This window comes from Bos javanicus, chromosome 4, assembly GCF_032452875.1.
Source record: "Bos javanicus breed banteng chromosome 4, ARS-OSU_banteng_1.0, whole genome shotgun sequence".
NCBI classification, from domain to species: domain Eukaryota; kingdom Metazoa; phylum Chordata; class Mammalia; order Artiodactyla; family Bovidae; genus Bos; species Bos javanicus.
This window is the reverse complement of record NC_083871.1, coordinates 94,437,014-94,461,184: the sequence shown is the minus strand read 5'-3', so window position 1 is coordinate 94,461,184 and position 24,171 is coordinate 94,437,014. Positions and strand designations below refer to the sequence as shown.

The window sequence follows — 24,171 nt, the reverse complement described above, 5'->3', positions numbered from 1 at the left end:
AATAATTCACCCAAGAGCTAGACTACACTGTTTGGTCTTTACTTGCTCCTGGATTTCTTGTACTCTGTAACTTGAATTTCCAGAGAATAACCTCTTTCCCAAAAAACATTTCTGAGAGAAAGAGAGAGAAAAAAAAGACTACGTACTCTATGAGTACAGATGTTAGGAGACTAAATATGAAAAACAGATTTTTAAATCAAATCATTTTGACAAAGCCTGCTGATCTAAAATTTTGCAACCTCCCTCCTTTAAGGAACACTGAAGATGGGTAGCTCCTTACAGACAGAGTCCATGTTATTTCTGCAAGTGAAACTGAGGAACTCCTAAGGAGAAGGAAATCCAAAAATTCCAACAGTCAAACAATTGTATCCAGAAATGCCATTTATTATTTTTGCTATTCATTGTTTCTTGATTAAAACTAGAAAAGTGATCAGTTTTGAAAGTGAAGACACAACTGTTTTATATAAATTAACTTTGCTTTCTCTCAAGTCACCATTTTCTATTGGTAAATGCAGTGTCTTCCAAGAAAAGATCTAGACTTGACCAATGGCAATGAGAGCTTGTGGTGGACTAATCTTCCCAAAAAGAACAAAATACTCATTAAATAATTAATTTTTAACATTGGATTTTTAAAAAACTCTTAAAATTTGGTATTTAGAAACAAACTATCCTGAAAAATTGATAATAATCCTGTTATGTAATAAGCAGAGAGCCAATATCTTAAATGCAAAACTAAAAAAATGCCAGATATTAATACAGCCAAAGTACACATGATTTCTAGTAAGATATTTGCATGAACCATTATATTCAGAAATAGCTGTTCTTTACTTAGAAACAAAAATTACAAAAAGTAACATTTCACAAGAACACTTGTACTGAAGTATTCTTTCTAAAAATGCACAAATTTTGGACTTAAAATCAAAACTGAATAGAAAAGATTTTGTTACAGCTTTGAGAAGTTATTTTTCTCCCTGAATGCTTTCCTCAATGTTTTCCTTTGTATATACATAGTATTTAAAGCTAAAGACATTACCTCTTTTAAAGATACCCAATTCACATTCAGTTCAGTTCACTCAGTCGTATCCAACTCTTTGCGACCCCATGGACTGCTGCACACCAGGCTTCCTGTCCATCACCAACTCTCAGAGCTTGCTCAAACTCACGTCCACCGAGTCGGTGATGCCATTCAACCATCTCATCCTCTGTCATCCCCTTCTCCTCCTGCCTTCAGTCTTCCCCAGCATCGGGGTCTTCTCCAATGAGTCAGTTCTTTGCATCAGGTGGCTAAAGTACTGGAGTTTCAGCTTCAGCATCAGTCCTTCCAATGAATACTCAGGACTGATTTCCTTTAGGATGGACTGGTTGGATCTCCTTGCAGTCCAAGGGACTCTCAAGAGTCTTCTCCAACACCACAGTTCAAAAGGATCAATTCATCAGTGCTCAGCTTTCTTTATAGTCCAACTCTCTCATCCATATGTGACCACTGGAAAAACCATAGCTTTGACTAGACAGATGACAAAGTAATGTCTCTGCTTTTTAATATGCTGTCTAGATTGGTCATAGCTTTTCTTCCAAGGAGCAAGCATCTTTTAATTTCAAGGCTGCAGTCACTATCTGCAGTGATTTTGGAACCCAAAAAAGTGAGTCTCTCACTGTTTCCATTGTTTCCCCATCTACTTGCCATGAAGTGATGGGACTGGATGCCATGATCTTCGTTTTCTGAATGCTGAGCTTTAAGCCAGCTTTCTCACTGTCCTCTTTCACTTTCATCAAGAGACTCTTTAGTTCTTCTTAGCTTTCTGCCATAAGGGTGGTGTCATCTGCATATCTGAGGTAATTGATATTTCTCCCAGCAATCTTGATTCCAGCTTGTGCTTCATCCAGCCCGGCATTTCACATGATATATTCTGCATATAAGTTAAATAAGCAGGGTGACAATATACAGCCTTGACATACTCCTTTCCTTTCCAACAACCAGTCTGTTGTTCCATGTTCAGTTCTGTTGCTTCTTGACCTGCATACAGATTTCTCAGCAGACAAGTCAGGTGGTCTGGTATTCCCATCTCTTTCAGAATTTTTCAGTTTGTTGTGATCCACACAGTCAAAGGCTTTGGAAGTAGTCAATAAAGCAGAAGTAGATGTTTTGCTGGAACTCTCTTGCATTTTTGAAGATCCAATGGATGTTAGCAATTTGATCTCTGGTGTCCCTGCCTTTTCTAAATCCAGCTTGAGCATCTGGAAGTTCATGGTTTGCATACTGTTGAAGCCTGGCTTGGAGAATTGGGGCATTACTTTGCTAGCGTGTGAGATGAGTGCAATTGTGTGGTAGTTTGAATATTCTTTGCCATTGCCTTTCTCTGGGATTGGAATGAAAACTGACCTTTTCCAGTCCTGTGGCCACTGCTGAGTTTTCCAAATTTGCTGGCATATTGAGTGCAGCACTTTCACAGCAGCATCTTTTAGGATCTGAAATAGCTCAACTGGAATTCCATCACCTCCACTAGCTTTGTTCATAGTGATGCTTCCTAAGGCCCACTTGACTTGGCATTCCAAGATGTCTAGCTCTGGGTGGGTGATCACACCATCGTGGTTATCTGAGTCATGAAGATCTTTTTTGTATAGTTCTTCTGTGTATTCTTGCCACCTCTTAATATCTTCTGCTTCTGTTAGATCCATACCATTTCTGTCCTTTATTTTGCCCATCTTTGTAAGAAATGTTCCCTTGGTATCTCTAATTTTCTTGAAGAGATCTCTAGTTTTTCCCATTCTATTGTTTTCCTCTATTTCTTTGCATTAATCACTGAGGAAGGCTTTCTTATCTCTCCTTGCTATTCTCTGGAACTCTGGTATACCTTTCCTTTTCTCCTTTGCCTTTAGCTTCTCTTCTTTTCACAGCTATTTGTAAGGCCTCCTCAGACAACCATTTCACCTTTTTGCATTTTTTTCTTGGGGATAGTCTTGATCACTGCCTCCTGTACAATGTCATGAACCTCTGTCCACAGTTCTTCAGGCACTCTGTCTATCAGATCTAATCTCTTGAGTCTATTTGTCACTTGCACTGTATAATCATAAGGGAATTGATTTAGGTCATACCTGGATTGTCTAGTGGTTTTTCCCTACTTTCTTCAATTTAAGTCTGAATTTTGTAATAAGGAGTTTATTATCTGAGTCACAGTCAGGTCCCGGTCTTGTTTTTGCTGACTGTATAGAGCTTCTCCATCTTTGGCTGCAAAGAACATAATCAATCTGATTTCGGTATTGACCATCTGGTGACGTCCATGTGTAGAGTCTTCTCTTGTGTTGTTGGAAGAGTGTGTTTGCTATGACCAGTGTGTTCTCTTGTCAAAACTCTGTTAGCCTTTGCCCTGCTTCATTTTGTACTCCAAGGCCAAATTTGCCTGTTATTACTGGTATCTCTTGACTTCCTACTTTTGCATTCCAGTCCCCTATGATGAAAAGGACATCTTTTTTGTATGTTAGTTCTAAAAAGTCTTGTAGGTCTTCATAGAACCATTCAACTTCAGTTTCTTCAGCATTACTGGTTGGGGCACAGACTTGGATTATTGTGATATTGAATGGCTTGCCTTGGAAATGAACAGAGATCACTCTGTCATTTTTGAGATTGCATCCAAGTACTGCATTTTGGACTTTCATTGACTATGAGGGCTATTCCATTTCTTCTAAGGGATTCTTGCCCACAGTAGTAGATATAAAGGTCATCTGAGTTAAATTCATCCATTCCAGTCCATTTTTAGTTCACTGATTCCTAAAATGTCAATGTTTACTCTTGCCATCTCCTGTTTGACCACTTTCAATTTACCTTGATTCCAGGTTTGTATGCAATATTGTTCTTTATAGCATCAGACTTTACTTCCATCACCAGTCACATCCACAACTGGGCATTGTTTTTGCTTTAGCTCCGTCTCTTCATTCTTTCTGGAGTTATTTCTCCATTTTTCTCCAGTAGCATATTGGGTACCTACCAACCTGGGGAGTTCATCTTTCAGTGCCATATTTTTTGCCTTTTCATACTGTTCATGGGGTTCTCAAGGCAACAATACTGAAGTGGTTTGCCATTCCCTTCTTCGGTGGACCACATTTTGTCAGAACTCTCCACCATGACCTGTCCATCTTGGGTGGCACTACACAGCACGGCTCATTGTTTCATTGAGTTAGACAGGGCTGTGGTCCATGTGAACAGTTCGATTAGTTTTCTGTGATTGTGGTTTTCATTCTGTCTGCCCTCTGATGGATAAGGATAAGAAGCTTATGGAAGCTTCCTGTTGGAAGAGACTGACTGTGGGGAAAAATGGGTCTTGTTCTGATGGGTGGGGCTATTCTCAGTAAATGTTTAATCCAATTTTCTGTTGATGGGCAGGGCTGTGTTCCCTAACTGTTGTTTGACCTGAGACCAAACTATGGTGGAGATAATGAAGATAATAGTGACCTCCTTCAAAAGGTCCCATGCATGCACTGCCACACTCAACCCTGCAGCAGGCCTCCAATGCTGCAGCAGGCCACCGCAGACCCACGCCTCCAATGGAGACTCCTGGACACTTACAGGAAAGTCCGGGTCAGTCTCTTATGGGGTCACTACTCCTTTCTCCCAGGTCCTGGTGCACACAAGGTTTTGTTTGTGCCCTCCAAGAGTCTGTTTCCCCAGTCCTGTGTAAGTTCTGGTGGCTCTATGGTGGGGTTAATGGCGACCTCATCCAAGAGGCCTTATGCCACAGCCAGGTCTGCTGCACCGAGTCCCTGCCCCTGCGGCAGGCCACTGATGACCCATACCTCCACAGAAAACACTCAAACCCTCACAGGCAGGTCTGGCTAAGGCTCTGTGGGGTCTCCTTGTGTGTTCCAGGTTTTGTTAGAGCCCTCTGAGAGTCTCTAGTGGGAATGGGGTTTGGTTCTAAACACAATTTTGCCCCTCCTACCGTCTTGCTGGAGCTTCTCTTTTGTCCTTTTTAATTCACATTAGAAAATTCATATTCCTGCATCAAGTTTGTGTACTTCCGTGTGTTTTAAGGAATTTATTTTATGTGACACCAAGATGTTTGCAGCTAAGCTTTGATCAATTACACATCTGATTCAAATTAACTGGGTTGATAGTTTGCTGATGAAACCATATGGCAAGAGACACTAAGTAAAAAGGGAAAGCAACTTTTCTAAAAAAGCACCATTCAACTCCAATGACTGTTTACCTCATCTTTTTTTTTTGGTTTAATTACTTCTAATTTCATTGTCTAGTCTTTAGACAACTCAATGATCACACCTTAGATAAAGCTTGGAGCAAACTGACTGACAGTACAGCAATATAAAAAAAAGAGCATGAGATAGAGCTGAATTCTAAATGCAGCAGGAAGGTACTAAGGATTTTGATCTGGGAAGCAATAATCATAGTTACACTTTGGGCAGATTAATCTTGTTTCAGTATATAGAATGAAACAGAAAAGGAAGACTGAAAGTGACAAAAACATTACAGGTTTCCCCTGTTATCCTAAAGCAGACCGTTCCCAATGAAACCTTTCCTAAGCAAAATGGTGTTATGCAAAGAAGCAATTACCTTAATTACCTTTGTGCTAACTGATGTACAAAATAAATCCTGATAAAGCCCACATGCTCACAGACACAGTGCAAAGCTATGGTGGCCTGATGCTGAGATGATGAGTGTAGTTTCCAGGGAAGGGGCCTGGAAGGGCCACTCACGCTGCTTGGGGTGTGTGCTGCCTCTGTACCAGCTCACTGCAAAACAAATGCTGAACCCATATTTTTGCTTTATCATAAAAATGACAATCCTCTTCCAATTTCTTTCAGTTAGTGAAAACAGACACTAACATAGGACTTTCTTAAAAGTGGTGTAAACTTGGAAAAGTGGGGAATAACCCATATTTGTGTTGTCTATTTGTCTTCTTAGTTGCTAAGTCATGTCCAACTCTTCAGTGATCCCAGAGACTGCAGCCTACCAGGCTCCTCTGTCCATATTTCCCAGGCAAGAATACTGGAGTGGGTTGCCATCTCCTTCTCCAGGAGATCTTCTCAACACATAGACTGCACCTGCATCTCCTGCTTGGCAGGCAGATTCTTTACCACTGAGCCACTGGGGAAGCCTTTACCTGTATTAATAAAGTCAAATTTGAGGCAATGAACACCTGAATTATGGCACTACTGGGAAAGACAGGCAACAGAGACGAGGACAGCACAGAAGTTAAAAGCATGGACACTGGGACCACATTGCCTGCATCCAAATCATAAGGGTTCTGTCCCTTGTGAATTATATGGCCTTAGAAAAGGTGTTACCCTCTGGGCCTCAGTTTCTTTCTCTATGAAAAGGGAACAATAACAGTACCTACTCCTCATTAGGTTATGAGTAAATGTTTATAAAAATTCTTAGCTAATAATAGTTACTATATGTGGATAAAACACAAGGGCTTAAAGACTAGCTGGATGGGAAAGTTGAGTAAGGTAAAGAGATAACTATCAGTGTGAGTTTTAAAATTCTATAACTTAAAGAAAACTTTAAAAACACAGATATTGAAGGGCAAGTCAGCAATATTTACCACCATGCATTACACAATCTTTTTAAAGAGTAAAAGACCAGACAAAATGTAAATATCTATCAATTGTGTGGCTGGCACTTTGCTATATACCTTGAAAAGAACACAATATTGAAAATCAACTATACTCCAATAAAATTGTTTTAAAAAGACTGTGTAGCTGATAAATTACTATACATCCATACAATGCAATACTTTCAGCCATGAAGAAGAATCAGATCAATCTAAATATACTAATATAGAACAATTCCTACAATATATTTTTAGTAAAAATAAAAATAGGTGCAGAAAGAATATGTACTCCAGAAAGAACATGTATTCTTTATGTATTTACTTTAATTTGTTCAAAAATAAAGATAACATATCTACATGTGAAGCAAAAGAGAAAGTCACTCAGCCGTGTCCGACTCTTTGCAACTTCATGGACTATACACTGCATGGAATTCTCCAGGCCAGAATACTGGAGTGGGTAGCCTTTTCCTTCTCCAGGGGATCTTCCTAACCCAAGGATCGAACCCAGGTCTCCCACATTGCAGGCGGATTCTTTACCAGCTGAGCTATGAGGGAAGCCCAAGAATATTACAGTGGGGAGCCTATCCCTTGCCCAGCGGATCTTCCCAACCCAGGAATGGAACCAGGGTCTCCTGATTGCAGGCAGATTCTTTACCAACTGAGCTATCAGGGAAACTCCATACTTATATGTATACATATGCAAATTTTAATTCTGGAAAGATACACTAAAAACTAACAGATGTGATACCTCTGGAGAATTAGTGATCTAAGGAGAAGAGAGATTTGGTCTCCCTTGTATACTATTTTATCACGCTTATAGAGTGTTTTTCAGTTTAACAAAAATAATTTTTAAAAAATGACAGGCAAAAAAAAAAAAAAAATGACAGGCAGGTAAGGTTGAGTTCAATAATAAGAAATCATATTTACATATGTAAGTGAGCATAACTTTTTTATGTGTTCTACAAGTTTGCCCAGTATAGATACTGGTAACAGTCTAATGATCTGGGTGTGCAAAAATACTAAAGACTGTTTTTTGTGTTTTTTTTTTTTAAAAAGATCTTAAAAACAGCATCTGTTGTTGTTTGGTCGCTAACTCATGTCTGACTCCCTGTGACTCATGGACTGCGGCATGCCAGCCTTCCCTATCCTTCACTATCTCCCGGAGTTTGCTCAAATTCATGTCCACTGAGTAGGTAATGTCATCCAACCATCTCATCCTCTGTTGCCCCCTTCTCCTCCTGCCTTCAGTCTTTCCCAGCATCAGGGTCTTTTCTAACGAGTCAGCTCTTAGCATCACGTGGCCAAAGTGGTGGAGCTTCAGCTTCAGCATCAGTCCTTCCAATGAATATTCAGCATTGATTTCCTTTAGGAATGACTGGTTTGATCTCCTTGCTGTTCAAGGGACTCTCAAGGGTCTTCTCCAGCACCACAATTCGAAAGCTAATTCTTTAGTGCTCAGCCTTCTTTATGGTCCAGCTCTCACATCTGTATATGGCTACTGGAAAAACCACAGCTTTGGGTGTACAGATCTTTTTTAGCAAAGTGATGTCTCTGCTTTTTAATGCACTGTCTAGGTTTGTCATAGCTTTTCTTCAAAGGACCAAGAGTCTTTAATTTCAAGGCTGCAGTTATTGTTCAGTGATTTTGGAGCCCAAGTAAATAAAATCTGTCACTGTTTCCATTGTTTTCCCCATCTATTTGCCATGAAGTGATGTGACCAGATGCCATGATCTTAATTTTTTGACTGTTGAGTTTTAAGCCAGCTTTTTTATTCTCCTGTTTCACCTTCATCAAGAGACTCTTTAGTTTCTCTTCACTGTCTGCCACTGAAGTGGTATCACTTGCATATCTTGCATATCTGAGGTTGTTATTTCTCCTGGAAGTCTTGATTCCAGCTTGTGCTTCATGCAGCCTGGCATTTGCATGAGGTACTCTGCAAATAAGTTAAATAAGCAGGGTGACAATATACAGCCTTGACGTACTCCATTTCCAATTTTGAACAAGTCCGTTGTTCCACGTCCGGTTCTAACTGTTGCTTCTTGACCTGCATACAGGTTTCTCAGAAGAGAGGTAAGGTGGTCTGGTATTCCCATCTCTTTTAGAATTTTCCACAGTGACTGTAAGTACCATCTGCATGCTAATAATTCCGAAATTTATATCCTGAGCCTCTACCTCTCCCTTGATTTGATTATATATGGGGATTGTTTACCTTATATCCTCTACTTAGATGTCAAATAGGCATGTCAAGCTTAACACAGCCAAAAGAGAACTCTTGACTGACTTCCACAATCCTTCTTGTCTCAGTCTGCTCCATCACATTTAATGACACCATCATCCATCCGGTTGCTTAAGATAAAAACTTTGCAGTCATCCTGATTCTTCTCTTTCCTTCATATCTCATAATAAATCCTGTTCATACCATTTTCAAAATATATCTCATATTTAATTATTCTCACCACTTATACCACTATACCCTGTTCCAAGCCACTACCATCTTTTTAGGAGACTATTGCAGTATTTTTCTAAATAGCCTTTATGCCTCACTTTTACCATTTCCCACAATCCGTTCTCTACCTGGCAGTTACAGTAAGCTTTAAAAAGTGAAAATCACACATACACAAAAAAATGTAAATCACATCACATACTCCCTTGCTTAAAACTGTCCAACAGTTCCCCCCTTAGAATAAAGAAACGTCACAAATTCCGTTTTAGACATGCTGAACTTGAGGGGTAAATGCCATGTAAGTGGAGACATGAAGAAGGCAACTATTTGGCCCTCAAGAGCGATTTAGGCAGAATTACAAAGTGGCCTGATTTCTTCATATATAACTGAAAAATGAACACCATGGATTTAGGAAAAAAATACCTAAAATAATCTGAAAAAAGAAGGGCAGAGGCATGGGACCAAGACTTGAGAACTCCAATTCCTTAAAGGCCTGGTAGAAGAAGGATCAACAAAGAAGACTTAGTATGAGTGGCCAGACACAAAAAGAAAACCAGAGCTGATGCCAGAGAAGCAAAGGAAAAAGGATGTTTCAAAATGAAGAGAGATCAGGTAAGGTGGAAACTGAAAAACATCACCTGATTTGACAACACATAAGTCACCTGTGACTTTAACAAGAGCTACTTCAAAGAAAAGACGGGGAGATATGCAATGAAGACCTCAACTCTAGTCAATATTTTCACAAACTTGGCTCTGAAGAAAAGGGCACAACCAGAAAGATAAAACTTGAGCAAGCTCAAATGCTAAAGGGATGACTTGATCAACAGAAAGGGTCAGAAGACAGGTAAGTGATAAAAATGTAAATATTCTGAAAAGTCTGAAAAGGCAGGAAGGGGTGGAATCGCGGAAAAGACAGAAGGATACAACAACCACTGATAAGATTAGACATAAAACTGTACTTGGAAAAGCCATGCAAAAACTGTATGTGCTAAATTCCTAGGTTAAAGAAGTTTATTTAGCCTTATGTAATGTAAAATAACCTAAACTCAACTCTTCTGCCTGAGTAGATATTGACAATTACTAATTCATTCAATAAATATTTATGAAAAGTCTGCTATAAATGGGGCAGTGTTCTAGTCCTGTGGAAGGTGACAGAGAATAAAACGTTATTTTTCCCTTTAAGAAGCCCATAGTTACACAGGAAGCTCAGTCCCCAATGCTTTGTGACAACATAGAGCGGTGGATTGAGGAGGGGGTGGCAAGGAGGCTCAAGAGGGAGGAGATATATGTATGTATACTAACAGCTGATCCACATTGTAAGGCAGAAGCAAAGCAATTGTCTTCCAATTTTTTTTAAAAAGCCCATAGTTAGATAAGTTCGAAAACAAATACTTGCAAAGCAATTCAATATAAGTACTGTGATCCTTTGTATAAACAAAAGAAAGTGATGGCACAAAGAAGAGGCACAATAGCACAGACTCTGAAGTCTAAGAGACAGTCTGAATCCTAACTCTGTCATTTACTAGCTATATGCACTTCTTGCAAGTTCTGCAGCTTCTCTATAAGCCTCAGTTCTTCATTACAGAAGGGGATGAGAAAGCTAATTACCTCACAAAGTTATGAGGATTAAATGAATTAATATTTGTAAAACACCGTGAACAGAGGCAGATACACAGTAACTACTCAGTATAAGTAATCTATTTGCATTAAAAGAGAGAACAGAAAAACAGCTGTGTAACGTATACTTGGGTGGGTCTTAGAAGGGATTTAGGAAATGGCAGTCTAAGAAAAAATGGTTATGTGCAGAATCATGACACAGTGTGGTACTGCAAGAAATTGCAACTTAAAAAATATCTCCTTCCCAACCTAACTTCTTCTAAGAATTTAAAGCAACTAACTGCAAATAGTTCTATAGCTGAAATATAAAATGAAACACATAAGTGGTGAGGCTGTAGTGGCAGAAAAGGTCAGAAAAATTAGAGTAAAGAGGAAAAACTGGCAAGACTTTGTAACCAACTGTACAAGAGGTGAGCAAAAGAAAGGAATCTAATGTAATTCTCAGATTTCTGGCTTGATTCACTAAATTGATGAGGTAGCCATTAAATTAATCAGAATAAGGAACACAGAAGCAAGAACAGGTTTGGCAGGAAAGATGATGAAATTGTTTTCAGACAAGCTGAATTTAAGGCACTCATTAGTCACTTGAGTGGCACTGTCTAGTAGCCAATGGCAAACAGGCCAGGAAAAGAGGTCTGGTCTAGAGACAGATTTGTATGTTGTCAGGATATTAATGACATCACCCAGGGGAAAATATAAGAATGAGGAGGGAAACAAACAGATATACTCTTGGATATCAGTATTAAGCACCAGATAAAGAAAAACTAATGAGAAATTCAAGCAATAAAAAGGGTAACTAAGAGCTCTTTAGGAATACAGACTGTGTCTAGTTATATATTCCCAGACTTTAGTAAAGGGGCTAGTCGAAATCAAAATCTAGAGAAACTGGGTAGGATGAAGACTAAGAGATATCTAATGAATTTGGCAGTTAATAAGTTATTACCTTAGCAAGAAGACTTGAGTAGAACAATGGAGGCAGAAGTGAGAAGTGCAATAGACTGAAGAGGAAAAAAAGAAATTAAACAATTGAGTCTATTCTTCCAAAACCTTGGCTGTGAAGAAAAGAAGTAAAATAGTACATCAGCTAGAAAAAAAATCTAAACAGTTATTCGTATGATAAATTGAGGAGAAACAGAGTCTACTTGGTAAAATAAGAGAAAACATTTAAATACAGAACAGGTTTAAGAGAATCCCAAGTTGCCACTAGTAGTATGTAATGATTTATATAATATTAAATAAAACACAATTCACTGATAAAGAACTAAAAAAGCAAAATATCAAAATGCTGACACAAGTATCAAATGGAATTACTATAGATGATTTTCTCCTTGTTTCAAGTTTTCAATATTTTCCAAATTTTAATAATGAGCTGTATTCCTTTTTTAAAAATTGAAGTATAGCTGATATACAGTATTATGTATTTTACAGATGTACAATATAGTGATGTACAATTTTAAAGATTATATTTCATTTACAGTTTGTTACATTCCATAGGCTGTATAATATATCCTTGCAGCTTATTTTCTACCTAGTATTTTGTGCCTCTTAATCTCCTACCCCTGTATTGCCCCTCCTGCCTCCTTTACCCCATGGGTAACTACTAGCTTGTTCTCTGTATCTGTGAGCTTGCTTTTTTTCCTGCTCTATTCACTAGATTGTTGTGCTTTTTAGATCCCACATATAAGTAATATCATACAGTATTTGTCTTTCTCTGTTTGCCTTATTTCACCCAGCAAAGTGCCTTCCGAGTCCACCCATGTTGCTGCAAACAGCCAAATCTCATTCTTTTTTATGACTGAATAGTATCCCATTGTATATATACAGCACATCTTCTTTATTTATTAATCTGTTAATGGACACTTATGCTGTTTCCATATACTGGCTTTTATAAATAATGCCACTATGAGAGCTTGTATTCCTTTTACAGTGGTGGTAGGAAGTGGAAGACAATAAGCTTTACTAAAATTAATGCTGCCTCAGGGGCAGAAAAGACAAGTAATTCTAACTTGAAGAAGACAAGATAACAGAGACAAAATATCAGCAGGCAGAGAACAGAAAAGAAATGGAAGGAAAAAAATAAAACCAACGCAGAAATGAAATCTTCATTGTAACCAATACAAAGGAGCACAAACCCTACTGAAAGCAGAGTAAAGCACCTGGACAACATTTTCTTGCTTGAGAAAGGCAAGCGAGATATGAATGTAAACAAACTCTGGAAACCATAAAACATTGTTGAAAGAATTAAAGGAGATCCAAATAAATGGAAAAATATCCCACGTTCAGGGATTAGAAGACAACGTTAAAAGACGGTGACATCTTCAAACTGATGTACAGATGGCAATCCCTATGAGAACCCCAGCTGAGTTCTTCCTACAAACTGACAAGTTGATTCTCAAATTTATATGGAATTGCAGGGACCCAAAATAGCCAAAACAAACCTGAAAAAGAATAAAGCAGGAGAACTCACATTTTCTGATTTCAAAACTAGGTCCAAAGCAACAGTAATTGAGGCACCATGGCACTGGCACATGGACAGACATACAGATTAATGGAACAGTATTAAGAAGTCCATAAATAAGCCTATACATGTTTAAGGTTGACAGGTTTTCAACAAGAATGCCAAGACTATTCAATGGCGGAAAGCAGTCTTTTCAACAGGACAGTCAATTAAGATAACCTTTACCACATGCATAAATGTTAGAGCAAAACTATAAAATTCTTAGAAAAAACACAGGTCTTCATGACCCTGGATTTGGAAAAAGATTCTTAGACATGACAACAAAAGCAAAAGCAAATAAATAAATAACAACAGTAAGATAAACCGGTCTTCACCAAAATTTAAAACTTTTATGCTTCAAAGAGCACAATTAAGAAACTGATAAGACAACCACAGAACAGGAAAAATATTTACAAACCATGTATCTGACAAAGGACTTGAAATACATAAAATATACAATGTAGAGAGAGGCTGTGGTACATATACACAATGGAGTATTACTCAGCCATTAAAAAGAATACATTTCAATCAGTTCTAATGAGATGGATGAAACTGGAGCCTATTATACGGAGTGAAGTAAGCCAGAAAGAAAATCACCAATACAGTATACTAATGCATATATATGGAATTTAGACAGATGGTAACAATAACCCTGTATGCAAGACAGCAAAAGAGACACAGATGTATAGAACAGTCTTTTGGACTCGGTGGGAGAGGGCAAGTGTGGGATGATTTGGGAGAATGGCATTGGAACATGTATAATATACGTGAAACGAATTGCCAGTCCAGATTTGATGCATGATACAAGATGCTTGGGGCTGGTGCACTGGGATGACCCAAAGGGATGGTATGGGGAGGGAGATGGGAGGGGGTTCAGGATGGGGAACACGTGTACACCTGTGGCAGATTCATGTTGATGTATGGCAAAACCAATACAATATTGTAAAGAAAAAATAAATAAATAAATAAAGGAACTTTGCGATTATGTTAGGCCCACCTGGAAAAAAAAAATGTAGAGAGAGCTAAAATGTATAAGGAGTTCTTACCATTCAATAAAGACAAATAATCCAATTAAAAATTGAGCAAAGGATCTAATAGACATTTCTCCAAAGAAGACATACAATTAGCCAACAAGTACATGAAAACATGAACAATGTCAATCATACCTTAAAAGAAAAAGAACTAGAAAGAAGGAGGAAAGAAAAGGGAAAAACAAGGAAAGATGCTTGACATTATTAGTCATGAGGGGAATGCAAGTCAAAAAGTACAATGAGATGCCACTTCATACCCACTAGGGTGACTAAAATCAAAAAGTCGGATAACAACAAGTGTTGACAAGGATGTGGAAAAACTGGAACCCTCTTACACTGTTGGTAGGAATGTAAAATTTCACCCACTTTGGAAAAGTTTGACAGTTTTGAAATGATTAAATGTCAAGCATAGTTACTAAATGACCCAACAATTCTACACCTAGATATGTGTGTGTGTACATGTGTGTATGTAAAGCTGCTCGGTCATGTCCAGCTCTTTGCCACCCCATAGACTGTAGCCTGCCAGGCTCCTCTATCCATGGGGTTTCCCAGGCATGGATACATTTCCTTTTTGTATTGATACATTTGTTTTAAATACAAATACACCACCTTCCTACCCACTGCAATGGGAGTACATGCCTAGCAGGGTAAGAGGCCCTCCCAGAAAATGTGCTGCACACAGAAGGGTTTGCTATCTGCTTTATCCACACCTGTAACCGCATGAGGCTGAGGCTGCCTCTCAGCTGGAAAATTGAGATGTATTTCAGGACACAGATCCCTGTGTCCTGACACAGGGATCGAACCCTCATCTCATGTCTCCTGTATTGGCAGGCAGGTTCTTTACCACTGCACCACCAGGGAAATCCTACTTAGGCATGTACCTAAGAGAAATGTAAACATATGTCCACACAGAGATCTATACACAAATGTTTATTTACAACAGCCAAAAAGTGAAAAACAATCTATATGTCCATTAATGGATAAACAAAATGTGATCTATTCATACAATGGAATATTATTTAGCCAGAAAAAGGAATGAAGTGCTGATATCTGCATCAAATTAATAAACTTAAAACAGTATGGAAAGTGAAAGATGGCAGTCAAAAACACTATGGTTCCACTCATAGGAAGAAGTCCATAACAGGGAAATATAGAGAGAAAGAAAGTATATTATGGTTATTTAGTGGGTGGGGGAGAAGAGGAGCAGGAAGATAAGGGAGGGACATAGGGCTTCTTCTTGAGGGGATAAAAATATTCTAAAATTGACTGTGGTAATAATTCCACAAGTCTGAATATACTAAAAAATCACTGAATTGTACACTTTAAATAGTGAACTGTACAGTATGTGAATTAAATCTCAATAATGCTACTAAAGCCATATAAATGGATATGTTAAAGTTTAAAAGGATTAACTACTCTTGTGCTAAAGAAAATAAATAAAAAATTGAACTACAAAAATATTCAGAAAATAAATACAAGAAATCTATAACTTACAAGACACATCTCAAGTACTGTTCAGAAGAAAACTCAAAATTTAACACCCAGGTGGTGCAGTGGTAAAGAATTTGCCTGCCAATGCAGGAGATGCAGGTTCAATCCCTGGGTCGGGGATATTCCCCTGGAGAAGGAAATGGCAACCCACTCCAGTATTCTTGCCTGGGAAATCCTGGATTCTCTGTGGACAGAGTATCCTGGCGGGCTACAGTCCATGGGGTCACAAAGAGTCAGATATGACTAAGCACGCACACAAACATACACAAACATAAGAATGAAAAGACCATTAAGGATTCCACATAAGACAGGAAAACAGCCACAAAATAAACATAACAAAAGCTAAAGGAAGGATTTAAAACAGTGAGAGAAAAATATAAATAAGAAAAGAGAAAATAAGAGAACTAATTTTTTAAAAAATCCAAGACTTGGTTGCAAACAACAAAAGGGCAAGGCCTCACATATACTAAATAAGAAGTGATAATGAGGAAAATGACAGTGTAGTCACAGACACAGGAAATTTTTTTAATCATAAAAGAGTACCTTGCTCATGTTACACAAATACTTTTGAAAAAGTGGGTGAATCAGATTATTTTGTAGGATAATATAAATTGACGAAGCTTCCTCACAAAGATATAAACGATAAGCAGTCAAATTATCATAGAAGTAAAGAGATAATTGTCAAAGAGCTAGTCTCCTCCCAAAATACTCAAGGTCCAATAATCTCACAGGCAATTCAACCAAACACTTAACTTGAAGGCCATTTAACCAGAGAGGAGAAAAAAGCATAGAAAAATAAAAGTTTGAAATTATTTTTATGAAAGTGGCATAATCCAACAAAGATAAAATACATAAAAGAAAACTACAAAGCAATTTAGCTTAAGAGGAGTGATGCAAAATTTCTAAATAAAGTTTAGCAAACAGAACCCAATTGCACATATAAAATAATACACAATAAAGCAAGGATGGTCCAGTAACAGTAAATCTATTAGGACAACTCACCACAATAGTAAACAAAAGAGAAAAATCACACAATTCCCACAGAGGCTGAAAGTTTAACTTCCATATTTTAAAAAATCTTTGTAAAATGGTAAGAGCTGACTACTTTAACATAGTATGTACACTTTAACCTAAAGTCAGGCTTAATAGGAAAGCATGAAAAAACTCGCATTTAAGTCAGGAGTAAGACAAAAATCCACTACTATTTTACTGTTTAATATTTTTGGAAAGTACTAACCAAATTGATTTGCCAAAAGAAAGAAATAAGTATAAAAACTGGAAAAGAGAAGATAAAGTTATCTTTATTTGCTAACGATATTGTGTGCAGTCACCCAGTCATGTCTGACTCTGTGTGACTCCGTGGACGGTAGCCCGCCGAGTTCCTCTGCCCATGGAATTTTCCAGGCAAGAATACTGGAGTGGGTTGCCATTTCCTCTTCCTAGGGATCTTCCCAACCTACGGATCTAACCTGCACCTCCTGCGTCTCCTGCATTGGCAGGTAGATTCTTTACCACTGAGCCACCTGGGAAGCCCAGTGATATTATTTAACTGCAAAACTTTAGAAAAACAACTGGAGAACCATAACAGATAGTACTGGGATTCCAAAGGTGGCCAAGTACAAAATTAATGCTCAGAAATTAATAGCATTACCATGATCAAAGAGCAAGATAAAAGATATAACAGTAATAGAAGCCCCATTTACAATAGCAACAATAAAAGGTAAAATACCAGGAATACATACAAAAGAAATGTAAAAGGTCTACATGAAAAAAACTTTAAATTGCTGTCGAGGGATACAAAAACAAATTTGAAAAACAAGAAATGAATGTACACCCTCTTCCTGAACAGGAGACTGAATCTCAAAAAGAAGTCAATCATCTCTAAATCAATCTTCAAATATAATGCAGTATCAATAAAAATACCAGAAGATGGGGGGAGGGAGCTCAATAAACTAAGTTTTACAGAACAAAGAGTATCCAGGAAAACTCCAAAAAATAGAATGAAAGAGGATTATAATCAAAGAATGATGTCATTAGGTATAAATAAGTAATCTGATAAATGAAACAGAATAAAAGTCTAGTAAAAATACCAAATTATATATAGAAACTAAGCACACCTATAGATAATATTATAATCTATATAATATTACAATATTATAATTGATTATAATATTGTAATATTATAGATAATATTTCAATACTGTGATAACTGGGTAGCCACCTAGAAGAAAAGTGAAGTTAAATCCTGCCTAAATACTTTACCTAACTAAATTTTGTACCAATAAATTCATTTAACTTAAAAATAAATTATAAAAATACCAAGAAAAACACAAGAATTTTAATTTTAATTAGAAATATCAATAATATTGAAATAGGAAAGGCCTTTCTTATGATCAAAAAAACCTAAAATCAAAAAAAGATTAATAATTAAACTACACAAATATTTTAATTTCTGCTGAAAAAATATATTGTAAACAAAGTCAAAAGCTAAATGAAACTGTGACAAGTATCTGCAACACATAACTGAGACAAGGAAATAATTTCTGTAAAACAGAGCTCCTGCAAACAATATTAAACATTCCAACAGAAAAAACATAACCAGGTAAATAGGAAATATAAGCAGATGTTATAAATAAAGGAAACAAATATGGCTGTATGGTTTTTATACCTATTGAAAAAATGAAGAAAATATACCTTTTAAATTGGCAACATAAAAAAAGTTTAATAACCCACTCTGTTACCAAATCTATAGGAAGCCAGAACTCCAACACCAATTAACACAATCTGGCACAACCTCTATGAAAGGCAACAGACAATATCTATCAAAATTTAAATAGCACATATCCTTTGACCCAGCAATTGTACTTCTAGGAATTTATTCTAAAGACAGACTCACTAATGTGCAAAATTATATACATACAAAAATATTAACAGTATCATCCTTTGTGTTAGTAAGACTGTAAATGTTTTAAATGCCCATCCAAACAAAGAAATGCTACCATTTTTCTTCCCTCCAACACACACACTCACACACTTTTCTGGAAAAGATACATACAAAATCAGTTCCTTCAAGGGAAAGAAGCCAATTATTGGTCAAAGGAAGAAGGAAAATTTGCCTTTTACCATTTGTGCCTTATATTATAAACATATATCACAAGAAAAATTCTCAGTTAATATTTTCAGTATTATTTTTACCCAGCTTTACCAATTGTTGTATTTTTCCTCCTTTTTCTTTGTCAGTTTTCCAGTCCCCATATTAGCAACATCATTTAACTGTTTCCCTAGGTAACACATGGCATTCACTCAAATTTACACACTTAAATCACAATAATAAGTGGGTTCCACTGTCCCCATGATCTCCATGCCCCTGAGCTCTATGACTGCAAGAGCACTGTCCCTGTTCTGTACTGCGTGTGGAAAGATTGAGTAGGGAGAAACCCAGGTCTGAGAAGCTATGAATTTCTTGGCCTACGGGGCAAATGCATAATCACTACTGTAATTTAGGAGACAAAAAAAAGGTGAGAAGCTGTTCAAACAAGGTTTCACAAAGCATTATTTGTGCTGCCACCACAGATGCAAAGTCTAGTCCACTATCTTTACGTTTAAGAAACTGATTGTATCCATTTGTCCAGAGTCAATGGGGCAATACGGAACTGAACCACACTAATCAATCACATTCACAAGAAATTAACTGTTTACACATAATGCCAATGTATTAATTTAGAATTTTAAAATACATATATGCCTGTATATGAATACATGTATATACACATATATATTTGATGTATGTGTGTGTAAATATATGTAAAGAGTAACACATCATGCATATCAAAGAATTACATACAAATGGAACCACATGGGGCTACTAGTGTGTATGGAGAGAACAAATAAAAGGTCAGAGATGACTTTTCTGAAAAACAGTGTGATCAAGCTGAGATCCAATGGGAGAGAAGCTTAAAAAGAGAGAGAGAGAACAGAATGAGGATTAAGAGGGTTGCTAGATGACGGAACAGCAAGTACAACGGTCCTGTGGCAGAAGGGAGCATAATCTAAAGATCATGGGAAAAGATCAAAGAACAAGACAACATGATGTAGGGTTATCTGGAGAGCTAGAGAGGGGCCATACCACTCAGTGGCTTTTAGGCCACGTTGAGGATTTCTGCCTTATTTTAAGAGGAACGAAAAGCTAGTAAGGGGTTGTAAGCTGAGAAGAAAACAGACTCGTACTTGCAAAAGATTAGTGTGCTGTACAAACTGGAGGGCAAGAGTATAAGCAGGAAGACTGCTTAGAAAGCTAGTGTAGGAGACCTAAGGCAGGGATGATGGCTGCATCGACTGGCACAAATCAAATAAATAGGACTTGGGGACTGATTATACCAGAAATGCAAGGAAGAGGAAACCGTTAAGGAGGACGCCCAAGTTTCAGGCTTGCATAACTGCAGGGATAAAGATGCTATTGGTGAAAGAGAGACAACCCCAAGACCAGATAGTCCTGTTTTTGTTTCATTGGTGGCTGGAGGAGGGTGTATTGTGTGCATGCTCAGTCGAGTACGATTCTTTGACCCTATGGGATTGGAGCCCGCCAAGCTCCTTTGTTCATGGCATTTTTCAGGCAAGAACACTGGAATGGGTTACTATTTCCTCCTCCAGGAGATCTTCCTGAGCCAGGGACTGAACCTGCATCTCCTGCATTGGCAGGCAGATTCTTTACCCCTGAGCCACCAGAGCTCCCTGGAGAGAGGGTAGATACGCAAAAAAGTAAGAAGGGTTGCTCAGTGCCCAGTACCTGAAAATCTTGGTAGAGCAGGAGGAAAAATGTTAAATGGGATTAGAAATCAAAGGTGGCAGAAAGTTACCTACAAAGATGTATTATTCCTATTATTTTTTAATCTCCAGGGTCAGCCATAAAAAAAGCCTAGATATTTCTACCCCTCCCTTTCACTTAAAATCTTGTTGAATATCTCAAAATAAAACCTTTCAATCAAGGAGAGAGGTAAGGCTTAAAATGAAATGCTTGGGGAGAAAAAAAAATAACTGGTGTGAAAGAATTTCAAAGTATATTTTGAAATATCAGATGTTACCAATTTTTGAGAGTCAAGAGAAGACTGAGGCTTTCTACTTGGGGAAGAAAGAATGAAACGCCAGTCAAGGGGGAAAGAAAGCAGAAAAATCATCTAATGGCCCCATTGCATGAATTTTCACAGTTTAAACACGTTTATCTTTACCTCTGGACAAATGGCTGCTACTGGTCTTGTGTGCAAAGAGAATGCAGAAATAGCTCCACACTGAAGCCCCTTTTCAGAAACCAAGGCTTCCACTGCCATCAAGTGGTGGCAATGAGGAAGTGCACCAACCAGTTTCTTGGAGCCTGGGAATGCCAATATGAAGTCTATGGTATAATTAATCTAAACTCAAAGATTTAAGATTGCAGTAATAGAGAACAAACTAGTTACAGTCTTTGGTATCTTCTAACCTGTCAATATACAAAAATGAAAGTTTTTGCTATTACTTTGGAGTAAAAAAAGAAGATTTCTCCTTTTTCCTTTTTGATGTTAAAGAGTACATACTTAGCAATTTTAGAATACCCAGTCTGATACAATCATATCAAACCCAACTCCTGGTGTATTATATATAAATACTGCTTCACAGTTAATTTTAATCGTGCATATAAACGGATTAATGTGCATTTCTAGCATAAATCAATAACCTTATCACAAACGCATAAGCAAGTATCGAACTGAATATGCAAAATTCCCTTTCTCTTCAAATTAATCAAATAATTTTTTTACTACTTAGTACAAGGCATGGTAATAAACACCCTCATTCTCAAAACTCATCAGCTAAACAAATATAAAATCACTGATAAAATCAACTTCAATCTTATTCACAAAAAACATGGTGAATGATTAACACACATTCTTGATAGTTCTCTTCATGGTAAAAATAAGCTTGCCTAACATAATATTTGACATTCTGGGCAGTACACCTTCATTCTCTATACTGACTATTCACCTACAAATGTAGCTCTTTAAAATTTGCTGCACACACACATCGATTTGATTTGTTTTTCAAGGCATCGGAACACAGGGATAGTAAATTTACACAAAAACGTTAAATAATCACACTGGGTACATTTTCCAGTTTTCAATAAGCTGTTTTCATATGAGGTGTGTGTGTTTAGTCGCTAAGTAGGGTGCGACTCTTTCGCGACCCCCTGGACTGTAGCCTGCCAGGTTCCTCTGTCCATGGGATTTCATATGGTAGACACAGCATAGTTTTGTCACTAACAATATTCTTGATTTTCATTTTTTCCCGTTAAAATCCATACACGCTATCCATTCTACATATATTCCAAAATATTAATAATTCAATTAGTTTCCCTAATTCTCTTGGTTCTGTTTCATACCCACCTCCCACCCACCCCCTTCTTCCTCCTTTCTTGTTTCAGAATGCCTAACTCTTACACACTCGAGGTGGTTTTTACAAAAATCACTCCTTGGAATGCTCTTCCCTCTTTCTTTAAAAATAATTTCCCACAGCTAGGCGCCAATGTCTTTCTTTTACAAGATCAAACTGCGGAAGAGGACGAGACTGGGAACCGAGTAAGCCAAACATTTGGGAATGTCAATGAGACGACGGCCTCTCCTTTGAAAAGAAAACACAACAACTTTCAACACAGAGCTTTCAACAGATCAAAAATACTTTTTTTTTTTTTCCGCCGTGCTCCTGTTCCCTCCCTGACCTCAAAGAAACCTTTCCTTTTCTCTAAGCCCCCCATCGTTCTGCTGTGCGTGGGGCCTGCCTTTGCTCCTCCCAAGGAAAAGAAAGGCAGGGAGAAAAGAAAAGGGAGCAGTCACCTTCCCACCCCGCCTGCGAGCTGTCAGGACCGTGCCCCACCACTCACCTGGCAGGTGCGGCCGCCCGGAGAGTTGCACGAAGCGGTTGAGCTGACCAGTCCCCCGACCCCCGTTGCCCCCACTGCCCCCGCCGGCCCCGCTACCTCCGCCGCCACCGCCGGCTGCGCCTCCTCCCCTCCGGCGGTTCCTGTCCCAGCCCTGGGCGGCCGACATGACCGGCTAACGACTGCCGCAGCCTGGTCGCGGCAGCCCGTGGCCCGGCGGCACTAGCGGAGCCTCCTTCCTGGGCTCCTCAAGAGACCCGGGAGACCGGGGAAGGGGGAGCGCCCGGTCTCACCAGCGGCCAATGACCGAGTAACTTGGTGACAGATAGCCAATGGCCAGTCGTCTTCTTGGTAGGTGGAGGGAGGCGGGGAGAGACGTGGTAACCATAGCTATGGCTTAAAAAAAAAGAAAGAAAAAAGTTGCGGGGGTGGGGGGGTTGGAGAAAGGCAGAAGCAGCCACTCATCAGTCGCATCCACCACGCTAAGCAAGGCGCGGTGACTCCTGAGGGGTCAGGCGGGCCAATCGAAGGCCGAGTGAGAGAGGCCACGCCTGCAGAGAGTCCCGACGATAGCCGGGAATCCAGGCGTATTCAACACTCAGGAACTCTTCCCCATAAACACTGAAACCAGAAACAGGACGCTGACACAATACCCATATTTTGAGGCAATACAGTGTTCTTCAAAGAGCTGTCTTCGACGGGGGGAAAAAAAGCAGAGGCAGAGTCAAAGCTTAAATGTAAGAATGAGATTTCATTTGTCCTTTCAGTCCACTGGCGAATTCCTCCCTGATTCAATACAAGCCACGTCTCACACAAACGAACAATTTTAAACCTGGTTAACAAATGTGGGAAGATGTTCGAGCTCACCAATAACCGTAGAAATACAAATTGAGATCCCAATGAGAAACCATTTCAAGTTTATTATGTTAGATTCCTTAAATAACATCCAGCAGAGAATTAGAGTGCCAAGAAAAAGGTTCTTTCGCAGATGACTGACGGCACTGTAAATGTTTTTGCTGAAACTCCTTTTTGCTCGTAGGAAATTCGAACCAGCTGGAAGACAGGAACAGGTACAGAGGATGAAGATCAAAGAAAAATGTAGATGCAGAGATCAGGAATTCTACTGGTCCAAAATTAAATGGAGAATTTGACTTTGAACTTAACTGGGCACAGTGCAAAGTAGGAAAATAGATTGTTCACTGATGTTTATGAATGGTAAGAGAAAACCATATGAATTCCTCAAGAGAAACAAAACTTTTCAAGATTTTTAGATCAGGTGACTTTTTTTTTTTCATACAGGAGAACCTTACTTGATGCGGAGAAAAAAGAAAATCTGCTGGAGCTGAGGATGTGTATCCTCTTGGTGCATGTTTGGAGTTTCACTGTCCCTGCCTCCTTTTGTTATTTTTAGGCCCCGTGGCAGATAATTTTTCCCATGAAGCATTAGATAGCACTACTTAAGAAAATGTTTGAGATCGGGGCGGAGTCTCTGGCTCTAAAATATTAAAATTAATAAAATGTTAATATTTATAAAGAATCTGTACCATTGAGTAACCAAGTAGTAGATGAAGAAAATTTTCTTTTTATAGGAGTATTCCAAGTAATAAATGATGAGTGATAAGACT

At 38.3% G+C, this 24,171-nt stretch overlaps 1 protein-coding gene across 4 annotated transcripts in view; it reads right to left on the bottom strand.

The window, feature by feature from the left end:
- The window catches only part of KLHDC10 (kelch domain containing 10), a 97,355-nt gene extending 74,403 nt beyond the window's left edge, over positions 1-22,952 (bottom strand). Inside the window, exon 1 of one of the 4 annotated variants that reach the window (XM_061414702.1) lies at positions 22,550-22,952. In XM_061414702.1, coding sequence (XP_061270686.1) covers positions 22,550-22,715 — 166 coding nt within the window. In that variant the 5' untranslated portion in view covers positions 22,716-22,952. The remainder of the gene's footprint in view (positions 1-22,549) is intronic. The other 3 variants (XM_061414704.1, XM_061414700.1, XM_061414703.1) reach the window with 3 other exon arrangements.
- Positions 22,953-24,171: the final 1,219 nt, after the last annotated feature.